This window comes from Mesoplodon densirostris, chromosome 3, assembly GCF_025265405.1.
Source record: "Mesoplodon densirostris isolate mMesDen1 chromosome 3, mMesDen1 primary haplotype, whole genome shotgun sequence".
Classification (NCBI taxonomy): Eukaryota; Metazoa; Chordata; class Mammalia; order Artiodactyla; family Ziphiidae; genus Mesoplodon; species Mesoplodon densirostris.
Genome location: NC_082663.1, coordinates 106945142 through 106966602, shown reverse-complemented (window position 1 = coordinate 106966602; position 21461 = coordinate 106945142). Strand labels below are relative to the sequence as shown.

At 41.1% G+C, this 21461-nt stretch overlaps 1 protein-coding gene and 1 pseudogene across 1 annotated transcript in view; both read right to left on the bottom strand.

Annotated features, from left to right (window-relative positions):
* The window catches only part of GRAMD2B (GRAM domain containing 2B), a 119736-nt gene extending 104206 nt beyond the window's left edge, over nt 1-15530 (bottom strand). The window contains exons 1-3 of the mRNA XM_060093295.1: nt 15380-15530; nt 13042-13235; nt 10987-11145 (exon numbers count right to left, since the gene is read on the bottom strand). Of these exons, the coding sequence (XP_059949278.1) occupies nt 10987-11006 (20 nt within the window). The 5' untranslated portion in view covers nt 11007-11145; nt 13042-13235; nt 15380-15530. The remainder of the gene's footprint in view (nt 1-10986; nt 11146-13041; nt 13236-15379) is intronic.
* LOC132485381 (large ribosomal subunit protein eL27-like) lies at nt 8986-9396 on the bottom strand (annotated as a pseudogene).
* Nucleotides 15531-21461: the final 5931 nt, after the last annotated feature.

Below are 21461 nucleotides of genomic sequence, written 5' to 3'. Positions count from 1 at the left end.
GGCAGGTTTGGATTTTAACTGGGGGCAATGCTTAGCTCAGGAAAAAATGTCTCTGAAGGAGGAAATCCCAGGGTCAACAGCCAGTCTTTGGACATATTTTTCAATAGAGGAGCTTTCTTTTCAACAATATTTTATCAGTAAGGTTCCATGCTAGCTGCAGTGAGTGATACAAAAATATTTTAAGAAATGGGTCCTTGCTACAATAATGGAGCTAGGAAGAGAAAATATATGGAATTGAAAAGTTAATTAACAGTAAAAGAGGGAAGGGCTTCCCTGGTGGCGCAGTGGTTGAAAGTCCGCCTGCTGATGCAGGGGACATGGGTTCGTGCCCCGGTCCAGGAGGATCCCGCATGCCGTGGAGTGGCTGGGCCCGTGAGCCGTGGCTGCTGGGCCTGCGTGTCCAGAGCCTGTGCTCCGCAACGGGAGAGGCCACAGCAGTGAGAGGCCCACGTACCTCAAAAAAAAAAAAAAAAAAGAGGGAAGAAGGCAGTAAATCAGGCTAATATTTCTTGAATCTCTGTACTACCTAACATCTTTTGAGTCTATTGGCATCTCTGCTAGATAATTTTATAATCACATCTCATTTAGTCCTTGCCAAAACCACATTTTTACAGATGATGAAAATATATCTTAAAAAGTTTAAGTAGTTTGGCCATAATTAAGTGGTCATAAGAATGTGGTCTTGCCAGAATTGATTGATTCATTCAAGAAAAGTTTATTAGGCGTTTATATTTAAAAGGAGGCAAGGTCATTTGAGACTGGGATGACTCAGAAAAGCCTAGTGGAAAAGGTGGAGTTTGAGTTGAGCTCTGAAGAATGAGGAGAAGCTGGAAAAGCAGAAAGGGAAGGGAGCAGGGCTTGTGAGCAAATGAACAGGCGTGGACCAGACGTGGACCAGGCGTGTACGTGAGAGTGGAGAGTTTGTGCTGGAGCGGTAAGGGAAGAGCTTTGAACATTTAGATGGAGGCTGAATTATGAAGGGCCCTGAATGCCAGTGGGCAGTTCAAGCTTTATCTTGTAGGTACTGGGAATAAAGTGAGGAAAGACTAAGTTGATGGCCATGTGCATGATGCTTTAGAAGCACAAGGGGATGAGTGGACTCACTACTGCAATCACCTGGTGATACAGTTGTTCCATTTAGGCAGCAACTATGGGTCTAGGGGAGGTAGCTTCGAAGTAGTGGAAACAGTATTGACTGAACTCTTATGTAAGTTGTTGAGTTCATTCCTTATCATAAGAAATTGTGCCAGAGATGAGATGTGCTGAAACTCTAGAGCATGGGTCACAAACTCAAATGCCTTCAAGAGCCAGAAGGTAAGGAAAACTGTGAGGCGGGAGGGAGGCATAGAAGTCAGAAGAAAGTGGTAGAAAAAGAGGAGCGCTCATGCCTTCCCTAGAGCTTGTCAGTGTTAAACTACAGATGCTGATGGGAGGGTCTGAAGGCAGTTGTGGCTTTTCCACTGAATTTCATTTCATGATACGACATGCCCATGAGCAATCTTTAAAAATTTGCTAGTAGTTACATCTGGACCTTATGTTCAAACAGGAATAAGGTTCTGATGGCACATGGCCACTAAAAGAAAATGTGACTGATTGCTTTCTTTAAATGGATGGCAGTTGACTGCTGTGCATCAGTCTACACTTGCAGGCACAGAGCTGCCATTGTTTGACCCCTTTGACTGTTTAGATGTGGCCTCTGCTCAAAGCACTTCTAGCCTTTGCCACAGCTTTCATTTTTATGTGTGAAAATTTAAACAAAGACCAGGTGATCAAAGAGAAATAACTGGAGTAGGACATTTTTGTAAATATAGCTATAAAAGGAGCAGAGACACTGGCAAAAAAATGAATAATCTATGACAACAACCAGAATACAATGATAACAAAGGTAGCAGAGACCTTTTATAGCCTTCCATGGAAAGGGAGATTAATAAGCAAGACCAAACAAGACAAAAACTGACAACTAGCAGGCAGTTTTAAGTAAGACCAGCAATGATGGAAACACCTCATTTTTCTGATGCTCTCCAATAAGTCACAGTGCTATGTCTTTATAAACAGAGACTGTAGAAGAGTCTGACATAGAAAAGAGAACAATCAGTGTGGGCTCTCCCACACGGTGAGTTCAGTTAACATCTCTGGACTTTTTCTCTTCTACTACGTGAAGAGATAGTAGGCTAGATCTGGCCTGCTGACATGTTCTGTTTGGCCTCTACCATGTTTTGTAAGTAGAAATTTCCTATACATTTCATAGAAAACATGGTTATCTGGCGTTGCCTGGAAAATCAGACCTGACAAGAGTATGGCAATAGTTGGCTGGTACTAAGCTGTAGAGGTCCCTTGTGATGGGGCTGACCTCTGTAGTTTGCATCAGTCTCCAGCCTTCCTCAGTGCCTCACTCTGCTTGCTTTGTTTCACTTACTCTCATAACCTGCATTTGAGTTTGAAAGCCCCAGCCTAGATGATGTTGAAAGTCTTCTCTAGTTCTAGTTTTCTCTCCTTAAACCCGGCTCATTAAAGTTTTCCTGTAAGATTTTTTTCTTTCTTCAATGAAACAAGGTCCATAGTTCCAAGGATTTCATCTTGTGCAATGATGGTAATCTTTGGTTATGAGAAATGGAATATTTCCTGCCGTATCAGTAAACAAAGGATGTCACAGTCATCAGCGATTGCAGCCACCACCGATGGTGAGCTGGTGAGCCCTGAGGAAACTCAGGATGTGAAAACACTGGATACTGGCTCCAGATAGCTGAGGTGCATATCAAAGAAATGATTTCAGTGTGCCCAGACTCAAGCAGCTTCCCATACACAGAAAAGTGCTAAATTCCTTAACTTGGGATATTTGGTTTTCTTTAATTTACAATAATCTTCTGATGTTCAGACTACCTGCCTTTTGTTGCAAAACTTCTAGTTCCTCCCTTTGCCTCCTTGGAACAGTTCTCTCAGGGTTACTTGAGGTGCTGCCTTCCGGGCTTGAAGTCCTAAAAATCGCTGCCAAATAAAACTTAACTCTCAACTTTTAGGTTGTGCGTGTTTTTTTTTTCAGTCGACAGTTATTACATCCAACCATTATGAAGTCCACAAATAAAGAACAAATATGCCTACTGGTGTCAGGCTAGATAGGAGATGGGGATTCATGCCTGTATATTCCTCCTAGAGCTGTGAAAATTGGATTTTGAGGCACAAGACCAAATTGAAACTACCAGATAAACAGAGCTTGAAAACCAGCTTTCCAAGGAATGGAATATAAATTTCCATTTATAAATAAACTAGATTTCCTCTACAATTAAGTAACATAAATATTTGTGCTTTAAGATTTATCTGACGGATTATGCTTTGTTCAGGCTAGTATTAAAAAAATTAGTTTGTATACTCTACACACACACTGCTGCCATTTGAGCAAAGGAACATATGGCCTGGTGAAGTTACATGGAGATTCAGACTTCATCGTGGAATAGCCATATATGGCAAACCAGTGTTGGGTGTAATGTGAATTTACCCACATTCCTGGAGTGGGCTGTGTAGTGTTATGGTTTAGGGTGTGGGCTTGGGGGTCAGGTCGCCTGGATCAGAAGGGTGGCTCCATTATTTCCTTGCTGTGTTACTTTGGAAAGGTACTTAACCTTTCCAAGCCTCCGTAAAAATGGTAATGAAAATAGTATCATTAAAAGACTATTGTGAGAACTTGATGATAATGTAAACTTCACGCATGAAGCCTGTGCATAGTAAGCATTCAGAAAATGCTATTGATGAGGAGGAGGGAAGATTATGATTTGAGCTGGTCATATTTTCTCTAAAGCTGAGTGGATTATTATAATATGATTGAAAGATACGATTTCCTTTTTGGAATGTCACATCAGCTGTGTGTCTGCATGTGGCTTGTGGAAGACTTAACCCCAGACGGAGAGCAAGGGTTAACAATTCGGGTCCATGGAGTGTTGACATTGGTGCTAATGGCCCCACCAAGCAGCCTAGAATACTCCAGTCTAACTAATGGATGAGGTCATATCTGAAGTCCCTTCCTCTTGCTTCAAGCTCCTTTATTCTGTGGTTTCTAAGATTGGAGAGGGGTTAGCTGCTCCCCTAAAGCTGTGAGCCCTTCTCTGAGAGGATATAGAGAGACTGACTGTGTTGCCCATGATGGAAAACTATTACTGTCTGCAGCAGTTGGTCAGTTTAAAGAAAGTTTTGCTCCCGGAAAGATTAGAAAGTTGATTTTGCTGTTCCAGAAAGTTGATCTTGCTGTTCCAGTAAACACGGCCATATCAGACTTAAGGCAATCTTTCTTTTCATGTATTTGGTCTCTGTCATATTAGGGAAGGAAATTTGAAAACCCAAGTTCTCTGACTTGGAGCATCTGCCAACTTCCAGAGTGTAAATACTCCCACCATGGCTGATTTTAAGCTACCAAGGTGATGCCACTGAACATGGCTTTAGGAAGAGGTGCTGACCACTAGCTCTTGTGAGCCAGTACAAGCTGACTCCCTCACTCTGCAGTAAACATTTAAATGTTCCAACTTCAGTGTGTGGTAAATGTATGAATCTGGCCGCAGAGTTACCATATTTAAAAAACTGTGTCCAGGGCTTCCCTGGTGGCGCGGTGGTTGAGAGTCTGCCTGCCGATGTAGGGGACGCAGGTTCGTGCCCCGGTCTGGGAGGATCCCACAGGCCGCAGAGAGGCTGGGCCCGTGAGCCATGGCTGCTGAGCCTGCGCGTCCGGAACCTGTGCTCCGCAACGGGAGAGGCCACAACAGTGGGAGGCCCCCATACTGCAAAAACAAACAAACAAACAACAACAAAAAAAACCTGTGTCCTTTGATTTAAATAGCATTATCATCTGACAAATTGCATAGGAGTTATAGTATATTCTGTCTTGTTTGATTTTACACAAATTGGTAATAATTTCCAGAGAGATATTTATGAACATCATACGATTTTTTAATGCCCCATAAGGAATTTTTGGTATTATTTTTAGTGTGGTTAAATAATGTGGTTAATGTGGTTCATAATGTTGTACCATAAGGTTTTAAAAACATATTTTTTTGGTTTATAAGACAAAATACACAAAATATAAGGAAGAAGATTTAAAAATCATCTGTAATCCTCAGTTCCCAGAGATAATCACAATGACTATTTCATCATCATCAAAATTATGTTTTACTCTAAAGGACTGTCAAATTGTTTGGTAATCCTGGAAATACATCCAACATTTATTAAACGGATTTTTATTTTTATTTTATTTATTTATTTATTTATTTATTGTGGTACACGGGCCTCTCACTGTTGTGGCCTCTCCCGTTGCAGAGCACAGGCTCCGGACGCGCAGGCTCAGTGGCCATGGCTCACGGGCCCAGCCGCTCCGCGGCATGTGGGATCTTCCCGGACCGGGGCACGAACCCGTGTCCCCTGCATCAGCATGCGGACTCTCAACCACTGAGCCACCAGGGAAGCCCAGATTTTTATTATTTTTAAGGGGCCTTGCATTCAAACTGAGGAACAGACACATCTTCTCAGTTTCCTCCCCACAGCTGGAGCACCACGGTCCAGAGGAGTTGACATAGGGCCAGAAAAGACATGTTTGGCATAAGGTAGATAGCTAGTGGGAAGCAGCCGCATAGCACAGGGAGATCAGCTTGGTGCTTTGTGACCTACTGGAGGGGCGGGATAGGGAGGGTGGGAGGGAGGGAGACGCAAGAGGGAAGGGATATGGGAACAGATGTATATGTATAACTGATTCACTTTGTTATAAAGCAGAAACTAATACACCATTGTGAAGCAATTATACTCCAATAAAGTTGTGGAAAAAAAAAAGAAAAAAAAAGAAAAGACATGTTTGAAGAAGTCCATGAAACAGATTTGAGCGAGATTTGTTTGGGAGTAAACATAACACTGGCCAAAATGTTTCTGAGATTAGTCTAGAAACTAAATGGTAGATAATGAGATTCTGAAAGAAATAGGGACTTAAAGATATTTCATGTTATAGATGTATCATTTGTGTTCAGAAGGGTCAGATGACCTACCCAAGGTCACGTGAATAATTAGTGGCAGAGCTGGGGCTGCCCTCCTGGCTCTCTCTTCACTCCTGGTCTGGCAATCTGGCTCCTGTTTACACCGTGCATCTCTGTAGAATTCCTCCTCCTGTCACTCACAGGAGAATGAAAACATACCAGGGAGTCTCAGCAACAGCCCATCTGTGTCTACTATTGTATTTATACAGGACAAGAGAGGAGCACGATCATATAATCTACAGCCTTTCCTTTCCACTGTTATTGTGTGAAGTAACAATTTTTCTTTTACTCTTAGGTATTAACTTTTTTAGGCTTTGTCATTAATCATAATATTTAAAAATGTCCCCAATTCTCTGAATTTTAGGGATTTTCTCCCCATATTTTGCTATTGGATTCCAGGGCTAGTAAATATTTTATTTAAAAACACAGACTCTCTGTGTTTGAATTCTTACAATGCAACTTAATAGCTTCAGTTTTCTACTCTGTAAAATGGGAATAATAATAGTATTTGCCTAATAGGTTTGTTGGGAAAGTAAATTAGTTAATACTTGCAAAGACTTTGAATATTGTCTGGCACATAATAAGCACTCAGTAAGTTGCTATAATTATTACCAACATTTATAATTATTTTTACCAACATTTATAATAAAATCACAGGGTCTTATATAAAGTAACTAATTATCTGTTTTTGAAGGTTTTAAAAACAGCCTCAGATACCATGTATGGAATGTAAAGTCCACCTGTCTAAAGTGTATAATTTAGTGGTTTTTAGTTTATTTACCGAGTTACACAACCACCACCATCATCTAATTTTAGAACATTTTCCGCACTCCAAAAAGAAACCTTGTACCCATTAGCAGTTACTCTCCATCCCCCCACCGCCTCCTTCCTCTGCCCTTGGCAACAGCTAATCTACTAATGTAATTGCTCTATATGAGACATTTCATATCTCAGCTATAGAGAGGGAAAGTACCTATTCTGGGTATTTTATATAAATGGGATCATACTGTATGTGATCTTTTGTGGCTGGCTTCTTTCACTTAGCATGCTGACAGGTTTTGTCCACATTGTAGCGTGTGTCAGTAATTCATTCCATTTTATGACCAAACGGTATTTCATTGTATGGATATACCACATTGTATTTATCCATTCTTCAGGTGGAGGATATTTGGGTTGTTTCCACTTTTTGGCTTTATGAATAATGCTGCTATGGAAACTTGTGTACAAGTTTCATGGCCATATATTTTCAATTATCTTGGTTGTACACCCAGGAGTAAAATTGCTATGCTTGACTACCAAACTGTTTTCCAAAGTGGCTGCACCATTTTAACATTCCAACCAGCAATGGATGGGGGTTCCAATCCCTCCATATGCCTGACAACACTATTTTTTTTTATTATATCCATTCTAGTAGATTTGAAATGGTATCTCATTATCCTTTTGATTTGCATGTTCCTAATGACAAATGATTTTGAGCATTTTTTCTGTGCATTTATATCTCTTATTTGGAGAATAATCTATTTAATCCTCTGCCCATATTCAAGTTGGGTCGTCTTTTTTATTATTGAGTTGTATCCTTCATATATTCCGGATATGAGTTCCTTTTCCAACATATGATTTGCAATACTTTCTCCCATTCTGTAGTTGTCTCTTCACTTTCTTGATGGTGTCCTTTGAAGCACAAAAGTTTTTAATTTTGATAACATCCAATTTATCAATCTTCCTTTATCATTTGTGCTTTTGGTGTTATACTTAAGAAATAATTGCCTAACCCAAGGTCTTCTAAGAGTTTCTTCTAAGAGTTTTAGCATTTACATTAGTGTAAGGTCTTTGATCCACTTTGAGTTAATTCTTTTTTTTTTTAAGTTAATTAATTAATTAGTCTGTGTTGGGTCTTAGTTGCGGCATGCGGGATCTTTGTTGTGGCATGTGGGGTCTTTGTTGTGGCGCGTGGGCTTCACTCTAGTTGTGGCATGCGGGTTCCAGAGCACACGGGCTCCATAGTTGTGGCACGCGGGCTTAGTTGCCCTGCGGCATGTGGGATCTTCGTTCCCCGACCAGGGATCAAACCTACATCCCATGCATTGGAAGGCAGATTCTTAACCACTGGACCACTAGGGAAGTCCCTGAGTTAATTCTTGAGTGTATTATGAGGTAGTGGTCCAACTTCATTCTTTTGCATGTTGTCCTAGAACTTAACACTTTTGCCAGTTTTCCTGACACTATTGTTGAAAATGAATTGACCGTAAATGTTAGGGTTTATTTCTGGCTAACTATTTAACAATATTATTAGAAACTTATTCACAATTGGTTAATTTGATCACCACTGTTTCTTCTGAAGACGTGTTTTTATATTTTTCATGTAGTCTACATAAGTCCAGGGCCAGGATATTTGGTATTTTCCCTTTATCCTTCTTGGTAATCCTTAAATCATGTTTTTTAGGTGGTTGTTTATTTCACCTGTTTGTAACAGTGGTATAACAAAGAATATTAATAATGATGATTCTCTACAAAATCTTCAGGCATTTAGAAGAGCATGAACTACTATCTCTTAAATACCGGCAAAGAGAAAGAGATTCATTTACTAATATGTTTCGATTTACTGTTAATTACTTCTCTTTAATTTAGCATTCATCTTGTAATTTTTTTAAGAACAGTGACGAATAGTGAGGCTGGGCCGAATTTACAACAGCTGACTGTGATGGTACTGTCTGTGATAGTTTAGTATTAAAAATTTATTTCATGGTATCTTTTAAGATGGGAGTCAGGATATAAGCATGCAATTTATGGAAGAAGAAATGCTCATGGCTAATAAACAAGTGAAAAATATTCTTTATTAGTTATAAAAAAAGTGCAGACGATGACCCAATTGGGTAACAAATTGGCAGAGTTTTTTATAAAGATCACCACATTTGTGATGATGGTTGGTAGGCTTTTTGTTTTGTTTTGTTTTGGTATTTTTAATAACTGAAACAAGATAGACCTAAAACTGCAGCTTCTGGAAGAACCATTAGTTCTTGCCGGTCTTGTATCTTTCCTTGAACTTGATCTTGGCGTCTCACTGGGCCTTGTGTTTGAGAGGAGGGTCTCTGAAGACATCCCTGTTGACAACAATTTTGTCCAAGGGGATATCCACAGACTACCTTGTGGGCACGAGGTGATTATAACTATAAACTTTCATAAAAGACTAGATCTTTGACCCCTTGGTGATTTTCATCTTGTTCATGGCAGCTGTCACTTTGCAGGGATAGTGGTCGATTCCAGCCACCAGACCATGGCTCTAGGGTCGGTCTGAGGTACTATCATCAGTGTTCTTCACAATGACTTCTTTGCGTCTGGAGTAGCATCCAGCCAGGATCAGAACCACGTTCTTGGGTTTCATGAACTTGCCCATTTCAGCAGCACCACTTGGGACTACAGCCGGTGGTAGGCTTCTTAACATGCATGTGTGCAATGCTGGAAATGATTCCATAAAGGAGTTCTCATCCTCATTTTTCAGAGGAGGAGGCTGAAGCTCAGCAAGTTTCCTGAAGTCATCTCATGTCTCACAGCTTGTACGTCACCAAGCTGAGACTCAAACCTAGGTATAGCTACTGACCAACCCCTCCTTAGCCACAGGGAGTGTTTAGCCCAGACTGGTTAGAAGTCATTGTGAGATTTCTGGTAAACCAGAGTTTGCATTCTGCCTTATGCACCTGTGAAAACTCTGCAGAGTAAGGTGTGGTTTGGTGATTGGGCTGGGCCATCATGGGGGCTGAGGAAACAGACTGTTTCTCTGAGAAACTGTGTTCCAGTGTTTCTTATTAGGTTTTCAGGGAGGGAGGGTAAAGAGTGGAAGCGAACTTATTTGTTGTGTAATTTCTATATGCCTAGCACTTTATATATAGAAACTTATTTAATCTTCCTCTAATGCTAGAAAACAGGTAATTTCTCACCATTTTGGAGATAAGGAAACCAACCTGAAGAGAAACAGTTTATTTTCCTAGCTCACACCTTCAGTGAAATAGCAGCAGAGCTGAAATTTAAATGCAGGTGTATAGAATCCAAAGCCATATGTCTTTTCACTATTATACACAGTCTCCCCTAAAGGAAAATAGAACACATGGTTCCTAGTCTCTTCAACCTACTTACATATTATATTACATTTTCTGCATGACTCGTACAGTGTTTGCCTTCACGGTGTCTGTGTGTACCCACCGTGATGCCTTCAAATGTCATTCTGGAGACCTTTTATTTATTGCCCCAGGTCTGAGCTGAGCCTGATCACTTTCCCATAAAAGAATCTTTTGCAGATAGGATTCTTTGAGGGATGTTTAAGCAATTGTAGTTGGAATTGTAGAGGAATTTTCAAAAAATTCAATACCTCTCCATATACACGGTACCCTGCTAGTAGTTTTACAAACTTTAAACTAGAAAACACAGTAAAAGCCAAAAAACCAAAAGCCTAATCTACAGTGTCTGCTTACAAGGAAGTCAAAGAAGGTAACCTAAAACCTAACCTATCTTTCTAGATTAAAAGGAACTTAAAACCAAAATTTGCGGAGTTGACACAGCAAGTGTGACAGTGCAAGTATGTAATCATTCTCTTTTCCCTTAGCTGGAACATAGTGAGTGCTCCTGGACAAACTGAGTCCTAGATTGCAGCCATACTTCCAAGCCTTTTCTAGCACTGCTCATTGTCCCCCTCTATTGGAGTTTTCCCTCCTCAGCTTGAACAACGTGAAAAACCTCAAGCTCTGCCAGTTCTTCTTTGCAATCAACCTATAAGCAAAAGGCACTTGTGTCAGAGGTTCTTGAACATGTGGGATCACTCTTGATTTGCTTAAGTCCTTGATGATAAACAAAGAAACTGCCCCCAATGGGCCATCACAGATCTCCATGTGGAGCCTTTCTGTCCTTGAGATACCCAAAAGACATTTCACATAGCAAAGAGGCAATACTCTACTCTCAACTACCTTTTCCAGGTCTGGGACCTGTCACTTACAGTTCTAGGTCTGGATCCATTGGTTTCACTGCTTTCCCCTGGAGCCTACTCTTCTAGGGCATGAGTTGTGCTCGGAATGTCTGCTGGATGCTCCTCTTTGCTGGCAGGGCCTGTTGTCTTTTCCACATCTTCCAGAGGCCAGCTAATCTTCAAGAAACTCTGAGGAGTGCCAGGAAGGAACTTTGAGTTTACTCCTGATCTGGTCAATAACAACCCTTTCAGCCAAGTGGCCTGTTCTTCCCTCACAAGTGGTATATCAGAAGGTTTCTCTTTCAGAGTACGGTCAGAGGGTCAGATCAGCCACACCTGAAACCTACGTGTGAAGGTGAGCAATTGACCACAGAGACATTCTATGTGACTGCTAAGATAATAATAACTTCTCACCTCAGGAGCTTCATCTTATCTTGAGGCTGGTGTGGGGTTACTTTCATTGACCCCTTATTCACGGTGATTTAGGTCTTACTACAATCCTGATGTCTTTCCTCACTTTAGAAGACAGTGAGTATCTGCTACCTCAGAGGTTCCACCCTAATTCTCCCTAAATGGTCCTCAGTTTATGCCCAAAAGTTCATGACTGTACATTATTTAAATTAAATATGCCAAATATAACAACTTTCATATTCATTTGAATTAAACATACCCAACATAACAAATTGGATATTATCAAAATATTGATAAAATATCAATATCTTATCGCCCATGTCTCATCTGTGCTTTCTATAATCAGAATATACTTTTTTTAAAGAACATGTTTTATACATGTATTCATCATAGAAGTTGATCTTTTTTATTCTTCCTTCTTTTTAGCTGTTCCACCATGACACTAATGCAAACACTGAAGTTGTTCATTAACTAGGAGAATAATAAAATGACATTAAAAAATTTTTTTACTCTATTTCAAACAAAAGTCTAATTGGATGAACTCAAATGTAAATATTTTAAAATATTTAATTCATTTTAATCTAAGACCATTGCAAAACAAATTGTATGTGGGGAGAAGATTTATTTGTATAGGAAATACTAAGATGAAGATTTACATAGAGAAGAAAGAGTGCAATTTGCTTGAGTTCAAGACTAGATACTAGAACTAGAGACTTCTATGTGTGAGATTATTAAAAATGCACATAATTTTTATTCTCTATCCTCCTTTTCCTACTCTTTCAAGCAGAATGTACTCTTCTGTCCTGTGTTAGATTGAAGGCATTGATGATCTCAATTAAATTAATGGCTTCTCTGTATCCATACTGTTTGTCTGATAACTTTGGAGTACCTGCCCCTCTAAGTTGGGCTGCCTTTGTGGCTTGCTTTGGCCAGTACACTGTGATATTGTGACAGGTCTGAGTCAAGAAGCCGTGCGTGCTTCTGCTTCCTCTTTGGCTTCTCTATGGTCACCATGACAACATGCCTGAATTAGGGGCATGCTCCAGGTGAGACCATGTAGAGCAGAGGTGAGTCATTCCAGCTTTCATAGACCACTCAGCTCCCAGTTGACCTGCCATCTGACACATGACTGAGCCCAGCCAAAATCTAATCGGTCTAGATCAGTAGAACTAATCACTAGATTAGTGATTAGTTAGATTAGATCACTAGAACTACCTGCTAAGCTGTGGATTCATAAATAGTAAGTAGTTGTTTTGAACCCATATGTTTTGAGATGGTTTGTTATAAAGCAATAGCTAACCACTTCAGATTCTACATTCATATTATTAATGCGGTAAGATGGTAACAGCGCCTCCTAGGGGCAATTTTATTTTAACTGTTGTCAACTGCTTGAGCTACACGAAAGTCACTCTGAGAGGCTTCGGTTTCAGTAAGTGAGCCGGGGGAACTTAGGTAGTGCAGTGGAATCTTCCTGGGATAACAGCTGACTATGTTTCAGAAGCCTCTTATCATCAGAAATAAGGAAAGGTGGGTAGAGGACATCTTTTAAAGATCTTAAAATCGTACTTGGTAGACCTGCACACTGTTGCCACCACGTGCGCCTCCTCCCCAGCCTCCCCTTCAGTCCTCCTACTCCCCATGGAAAGCCTACAGCAGCACCAGCCGGCTACTCACTTTTGTCAGGTCTGTTCCAGACATCCTTCCCACCTCTCCCTCGACCGCTCTCCAGGTTTTTGCACTGAGTCTAGCACGCCTTCTTCAGTGTAAGACAAAGCTGGCTTCCAATCCAGCTCATGCCTGACGTGTTATGGGCCCTCAGATACGCTAAGGTTTGATGTCTGTGTGCTCCAGTTTTCTTCTCTGCAAAACTGTAATGAGAAAGGGCCCTCGTCAAAGCTCTGTTCTTTGTTTCTGAGGCTTAACCTTACAGTTAGGGAAAGAAATTACGGAAAAACAGAAGCTATTGCTTTTTAAAAAGTTAGTTCAATGTACTTTTGGCCACTGGTAAAAGATACTTTCTACTGATTTAGAAACTTTGAGTTATGAGCCAAAGCTTTAGCAAATATTAACCCTCATTTTACTGTCGTTATTATTAACAGCCAGATAAATGAAAGTTCAGGAATTTTACATGAGGTGAAGGATCCAAAGTCACACACATGACTGCAGGTGAAGCCATAAATATAGTAACAATTTGATCATCTACTTGGTACTTAAAAAAAAATCTACCTCCCACTCTGTATTATGGATATGAAACACAGTCATTCTTAGGCAACTTCTCATAAACCACATGGGTGCTACTCAGACATATAAAGGAACTTGAGGCCTTCTATAGGCATCTCATCAACCTGAACGCTTACTATAGACACCTCATAAACTCAGCTTTTAGGAAAAGGACAGGAACAGGCTACTCAGAGGGGGAGGCTGGTGGGAAAGTTGGGGTGATGTTAGTAACAATAGCAGTATCTTAGCAATGGTATATTCTGCTATAATGAGTTCCAAGCTAGGAGACTTTATCCCCCTTGTCCTCAGATGTCTCATCTGTAAAATGTGGGCTTGGAGTAAATCAGGGCTTTCCTATGGACACTTTTGTTACCAAGTCCAAGCTCACTCTGCTCACCACATGACAGGCCAATAAATCGGGAGATGAGGTGTTGAGGCAAGGAATACAACTTTATTCAGAAAGCCGGGCGTCCATGAAGATGGCAGACTAATGTCTTAGAGTACCATCTTATCGGGGTCTGGATGCTAGTTTCTTTTATAGAACAGAGAGGGGGAGGAGGTGAGGAAGTAAAGTAAAAAGGTCATAAGTCTTGCAAAACAACTCATGGTTTGGCCAGCCTCAGGGAGGGGATGTGTTAAGTTCTTCTTTCTTGAAGGCATTCACAGGTGGGCAGGGTCGAAATATTTCCCTGTGAGCTGAACAAAGGCACTTTAGTTTAACATTTAGGTAGAGGGGAAGGGTTCCCCAAAGGAGGCCATTATGTATGCCCATAGCTATAGACAACATCATTTTAGTGATTATAGTAGCAAAAGTAACTGAGAGCAAAGATTAAAGAAAGAGATCCAACATGGTGTCAGATTTTGTTCTTTCCTGTTACACTTTCTCCAGCCTGTATGAAAGTTGGGAAATGCTGGGTACAAGTTCCGTTCCTTAGAGAGATTTGTGAGGACCTGCATTTAAGAAATCTGTTAAAAAGTAATAAATAAAATTTTAAAAAATAAAGTTTAAGATTGAAGTATAGTTGATTTATTGTTTCAGGTGTGCATCAAAGTGATTCACTTATACATACATATATATCTATATATCTATATCTTTTTTCAGATTATTTTCCATTATAGTTTACAAGATATTGATTATAGTTCCCTATGCTATACAATAGGTCCTTGTTGTAAGAAATTTGTTAAACTTTATTAACTCAGGCTTAACAGAGATCCAGGAAACCTGTGAATACCTTAGAAGAACCTCATTTTGGAGATGTGGAGACAGATGATCATTAAGATTTCCTTTGGCTGTAAAGACATCTGAGCTAATGGAAAGATTTTAGTTCTGTTGTAATTTACTGCAGAGTCCACTTTTACCAAGGAATGAAATAGGGAAGAAAAATCATATTTTATTGATTGTCTACTCTGTTGGGCACTTAGATATTTTATATATTCCTCAATTTATTCCTTGCAATAACCATAGGGAGTATTATTATTCTCAGCTTATCAATATTGTTCTCTAGGTGATATTCAGCCTTATGGCTCTAAATTCTGTTTGTATGCTGATGACTATCAAATCTTATAATCTCCTCCTAACTTTTCCCATATTAAATAAACATCTCAGACTTACTGTTACCAAACCAGAATCTTAAAGTCACAGCTCTCCTCTAAACCTTGCTTATCCCATTTTACCCTAAGTAAGTAGCTTCCCCACCCATCTGGTTGATTAGACAGCAATTTAGGTGTTGTTGATTTCTCTCACCTCTTCACTCCCCACAAGCACTCCACCAGCAAGTCTGATTGGCCATACCTTCAGAGCACATCTAGAGTTTGACCACTTCTCTCCATTCCACTCTTATCTCTAAAGCAGCTATCATCATCCCTTATCTAGACGAGCAGCAGTATTGCAATTGTTCTCTCTGCTTCCACTGTGCTCCTCTACCAACAGGAACCAAGATGATCTTGAAAAAGAAAGAAAAAGAAACAGTATTGATTTCCTCCTTAAAACGTTCTGATGATTTCCCATTTTATGTAAGGAAAAAAAAAAACAATCTAAATTGCAATCTAGGGACTTTCCTGGTGGCACAGTGGTTGAGAGTCCGCCTGCCGATGCAGGGGACAAAGGTTCGTGTCCCGGTCCGGGAGGATCCCGTGTGCCGCGGAGCGGCTGGGCCCGTGAGCCATGGCCGCTGAGCCTGCGCGTCCGGAGCCTGTGCTCCGCAATGGGAGAGGCCGCAACGGGGAGAGGCCCGCGTACTGCAAAAAAAAAAAAAAAAAAAAAGAAAGAAAAAGAAACAGTATTGATTTCCTCCTTAAAACGTTCTGATGATTTCCCATTTTATGTAAGGAAAAAAAAACCAATCTAAATTGCAATCTAGGGACTTTCCTGATGGCCCAGTGGTTAAGACTTCACCTTCCAATGCAGCGGGTGCGGGTTCGACCCCTGGTCAGCTAAGATTCCACATGCCTTGTGGCCAAAAAACCAGAACATAAAACAGAAGCAATATTGTAACAAATTCAATAAAGACTTTAAAAATGGTCCACATCAAACAAAACAAAACAACTTTAAATTGCAATCTATGGTCCTGATAGGGTCTTTGCTCACGTCTTCAACCTCATTCGTCTGACGCTTCCCTCAACTGTCTTTCTTCTTGATCTGCAACATAGCAGATGTTGTTCCTACCCCCAGACTTTGGCATTTGCTCTACCCTCTGCCTAGATAGCTGGATCTCCAGCTCTTCTTGTCATTCACTCCTGGTCCAAATGGCACCTCTTCAGGGATGCCTCCCCTAACCACCCTGTCAAAAATAATCCTACATTGTACAGAAACTGTCACATCACTCTGCTTTATTCTTTAAAAGAGTTGCCACTCTCTCATTATTTTGTTGATTTACATGTTTCTCTCAAGTAGAATGCAAGTACATGAGATTTCTATCTTGTCTGTTTTGGTCAACCCTGTATATCTATGCTAGTAGGTATCACAGTGCCCGCTATATATCATTACTCAGTAGGTATTTGCAGGATTAATAAAAGAAATACGTTGTCTTGGTCAGCTTTCCAGCTTTTTTTTCTGTTCAGTACACATTTAAAAATACTTAAACACGTGTAAGGCTACATACATGTCCTCGAGCAGATTTCAAACAAATGTACTCTTCAGAAAAATTCTGAAATGAGATTATTGTCACACAGGATTTTTTAATGTGAAGAAACTCTGGAAATAAAAAAGGATAAACTGTTAAAGAAGTTAAATACTTTTGCATAGAGGCAGTGGGAGTTAGGACAGAATAAACTGATGATTCTGGTATATTTTTGAAGTCATGGTTTTTGGGAAAGGGCAGAGATAAAAGCTACAAATGGTTAAATACAGCTTTCAGGAATTTGTCACATAATTCTTTCTTAGTCCATCACTCATTGCTGATGAACTTACTACTCACAGTGGATTTCCTTCTTGGAAACACTTGCACTCAGAAAGGAAGATGCTAAGGGAAAAACAAGCCCTAGATCTGCCTTCCCCAAGACCCACTCAGAGCAAGACTATTACAGCTAAAATAAATTCAAGAAGAAAGTGTCACACTGATGCTGAGTATTTATTTTGGTGTGTTATACCCTTCTTCTAAAAGCTGGGGAGATGTGGAGAGAGAGAAAAGGGAAAATGAATATACTGTTTACTCAAAGGGAAATATACATGGAAAGTTCCATCTTCAGAATCCTGGCACCATCTAGTGGTTAATGGATCCCGTTTTAGGGACCAGTCATTTTCTTAAATGGTAGTTCTCAGACTTCCCTTGTGTCTCAGAATCATACAGTGAACTCACACAAATACTCCACTCCTATAGATGCTGATTCTCTAGGTTCGATGTGGGTCTTGGGCATGAGAGTTTTTAAAAACAAGTTACCCAGGTGATTCTACTTTAGCTGATGGTTTTAAAACTACCTTTTTGGAAATAGCCTCTTGTTGTTTGTATGACTTTCCCTCTCCTTTCCTTTCTCTCTTGTAAGAAGTATTTATACAGGATATTTTACATGATAAAATCAAAGTGAATTTTGAGCAATACTGTTGTGAAATTTTGAGGATTTTGTGACATATTCAGATCAAACCAGAGTTGAGAAGTTGTGTGTGTATGGGGGTTGGGGTAGGGTGGCCCCAAACCAGTGTGGCTAATAATTGCTCTGGTCAGCCAATAGCCAACTAAATGGGACAGATGTCATTCGTAACCTATTTTCAAGGGTCCTCTTCAACTGTCCATCATATTCTGTACTACTGATTTTAATAATTAAAACTTTTTACCCTCTCATTTTGAAGGTTTAAATCATCTTAGATTTACAAAACATTTGCAAACATACCGAAAATTTTCATAATCTTTCATCCAGTTTCCCCAAGTGATAATACCTTACAAAAGCACACCACAATGATCAAAATCAGCAAACTAACATTGATACAATACTATTATCTGGCACATAGACTTTATTTGAATTTTTCAATTGTTCCACTGATGCTCTTTTCTTTTTTCTTTTTTCTTTTTTTTTTTGCGGTACGCGGGCCTCTCACTGTTGTGGCCTCTCCCGTTGCGGAGCACAGGCTCCAGACGCGCAGGCTCAGCGGCCATGGCTCACGGGCCCAGCCGCTCCGCAGCATGTGGGATCTTCCCGGACCGGGGCACGAACCCGTGTCCCCTACATCGGCAGGCGGACTCTCAACCACTGCGCCACCAGGGAAGCCTAGGCTCAGAATTTTATCCCACAGACAGAAGTGTTTAAACGAAACGTGATAGCAGGGAGAATTTTAATTTGGATCCTAGATACTTTGCTGGCAACACAGAGATTAGATTGGTATAGGAAGTAAATGCGGGCAGACACAGATACCAGGAGTCAATTAGAGTTGTCCTGATTAGAAATAAATTGGGCCTAAATTTGGCAGCAAAGTGCTGTAGAAATTTCAAGTTGGAGACATGATAGTAACCCCAAATACACCAGCCAGTTTCCTTACTCATTTGTTATGTTACATAACAAAACAAGAGGTAACTGAGACAGGCTGTGGGTACTAGTCTCAGTTATCTCTTGCTGCAAAACAACACTTCCTCAAAGTTAGTGGCTTAAATAAAAAACTTATTTGTTCAAAAATTTGGGCTGGGCTCAGCTAGTCAATTCTTTTGCTGCTCTTACCTGGGGTATATTCAAGAAGTCTTCTGAGGGCTTGTTAGTTAGTACAGATGACTTTTTAACAACTTGGATTTGAAGTATGGGGGTCCACTAATACGTGAATATTTTCCGTAGTAAATTCTATGGTACTACGTGTCCGAGGTTGGTTAAACCTAGGATGTGAAGGAAACTCGGCTGCAGAGGAACAGTGTATGTGGAGCACTGAGTTTAAATTATACGTGGATTTTCAAGTGCGTGGAGCCTTGGTACCCCTAACCCTCGCATCATTCAAGGATCAACTGTACGTTAGTCAGGATTCTCCAGATAAACAGAACCAATAGGATATATATAAACATACTGGAGGAGATTTACCACAGGAATTGGCTTACAGCTATGGAGGCCGAGAAGTCCCACAGAACCCGGCGTGCCAGTGGTATAATTCAATCTGAGTCTGAAGGCTGAGAATCTGGAGCTCTGATGACTGAGGGCAGGAGAAGATGGATGTCCTAGTTCAAACAGAGAAAGAATTTGCCCTTCCTTTGCCTTTATGTTCCAACGGGTTGGAGGATGCCCGCCCGCGTTGGTGAGCTCAGATCTCTTCACTCAGTCTACTGAATCAAATGCTAATCTCTTCCAGAACTGCCCTCATAGACCCACCCAGAAATAATGTTTTACCAGCTCTCTGGGAATCTCTTAGGCCAGTTGAGTTGACATGTACATTAATCATTCTTACCGAACCAGGTTTGTTTCGCCCGATGCACAGCACGCCAAAATGCTGAGACAGTGAGGTTTGCAGCAGGGAGTGGGTTTATTCAAAAGGCAGCCAAGTAAGGATACCAAACAAATCTTAAACATGCCACCCCGAGGGTATTTATGTGATAAAGAAACGGGGTATTCACGGGCGTGCGGAGCGCTGATTGGAAAAACGTGCCGTAATTGCTATTCTGCGCAGGCGTAAGTCAGCTCCCGCCCTCTGCCCGTTCAAACGGGCACCGAGGAGACACCGGCGCAGGCTCAGTCGGAGGTTAGGCGGTCCTATCCAGTTTTAACCAGCTCAGCTCGAATTAGACACAGCTGACTCCACGTTCCTGGAGCGTGAGGCAAGCAAACTTCTTACTGCTTAGGTTATGTGCTACTTAAAGGACATGCTAGTTTTAAAATGACCTTGAGTAGTGAAGGCAGGAGAAATGGATTTTACTCAACCAGGATTTCCCCATCACAGTCAGGGACTTCAGACGAGAGGGCTTGTCCTTGCTCCACACGACATCCTCCTGCAGCAGGTGGGCTCAAGTGGAATCTCCCGTGGAATCAGCAGGTCCAGGAGGGTGAGAGCAATGTTGCAAGGCCTCTAGAAGCCTGAGCTCAGAGTCACAGTGTCACTTCTGCCTACTTCTATGGGTCAAAGCAGTCACAAGCTGACTCAGTCTCTCATCGTGAGGAAAGAGACTCCCATCTTTTGATGCAAAGAGCTAAAATAACTTAAAACCACTTTTAATTTAATCTAGCATATTTTAGTAGCCATTGAAATGAATTTGGGGTGTCATATCCTCTTATATGTGGATTTGGTTTTAAAACTAGAATTCATATTAGTCATGTTCTGGCACAAATCATTTCTACTTTTTTTTTTTTTTTTTGCGCCACGCGGGCCTCTCACCGCTGCGGCCCCTCCCGTTGCGGAGCACAGGCTCCGGACGCGCAGGCTCAGCGGCCATGGCTCACGGGCCCAGCCGCTCCGTCCTCCCGGACTGGGGCACGAAACCGTGTCCCTGCACCGGCAGGCGGACTCTCAACCACTGCGCCACCAGGGAAGCCCACACAGGGTGCTTTTTAACTATTCTGCTTCTCTGCTCAGACAGCTGCTTCTTGACAATTGACTTCAAGCTGTTTCAAAAGGTCATCTTAGGGCTTCTCTGGTGGCGCAGTGGTTGGGAGTCCTCCTGCTAATGCGGGGGATGCGGGTTAGTGCCCCGGTCTGGGTGAATCTCACATGCCGCAGGGCGGCTGGGCCCGTGAGCCATGGCCGCTGAGCCTACGCGTCAGGAGCCTGTGCTCCGCAACGGGAGGGGCCGCAGCGGTGAGAGGCCCGCGTGGCGCAGAAAAAAAAAAAAAAGGTCATCTTAGTCACTGTTTACTCTTTTGACTAAAGCTCTTGTATTCTAACCCTGGGATCCATGTGTTTTCCTCAGAGCACTTGTTTGTTTAGATGCTCCTGAAACAATAACAAAAAAGGGGTAGTTCTCTATGGCAGTGACAGTGAACAGACTGTTGCCACAAGTGAAAACAAAGATGAATCTCACCAGCGTAACTTGGAGTGAAAGAAACCGGACACAAAAGAGTACGCACTGTATGAATCCATTTACGTAAAATTAGAATATAGGCAAAGTTCATCTATAGTCTGACCAGAATAGGGGTTACATAGTGGGGCTTTTGGGGTGCCTCACTAGGTACTGGTTACATTGGTGGGCTTGCTTTGTGAAAATTTATTGAGCCGTGCATTTATGATTTTTGCACTTTGCTATTTCTTTGTTACAGTTCTTTAAAAAATAGAACAATAAAGGAAAAATGGTTCTCATTGACTCTCAAGGGAAATCTGAGATTGGGTGTCTCTAGTGGTTTGTCAAGGAAAGAATCGTTAAGTTGGCAACATTTATTTATTTTTTTCAGACCCACTTTATTGCAGTGTTGATTTTGATTTTATTGGGTTTTGGTCTCCATCTAAACCACACTTAGGAGGTCAAACATCCAGTAAATCA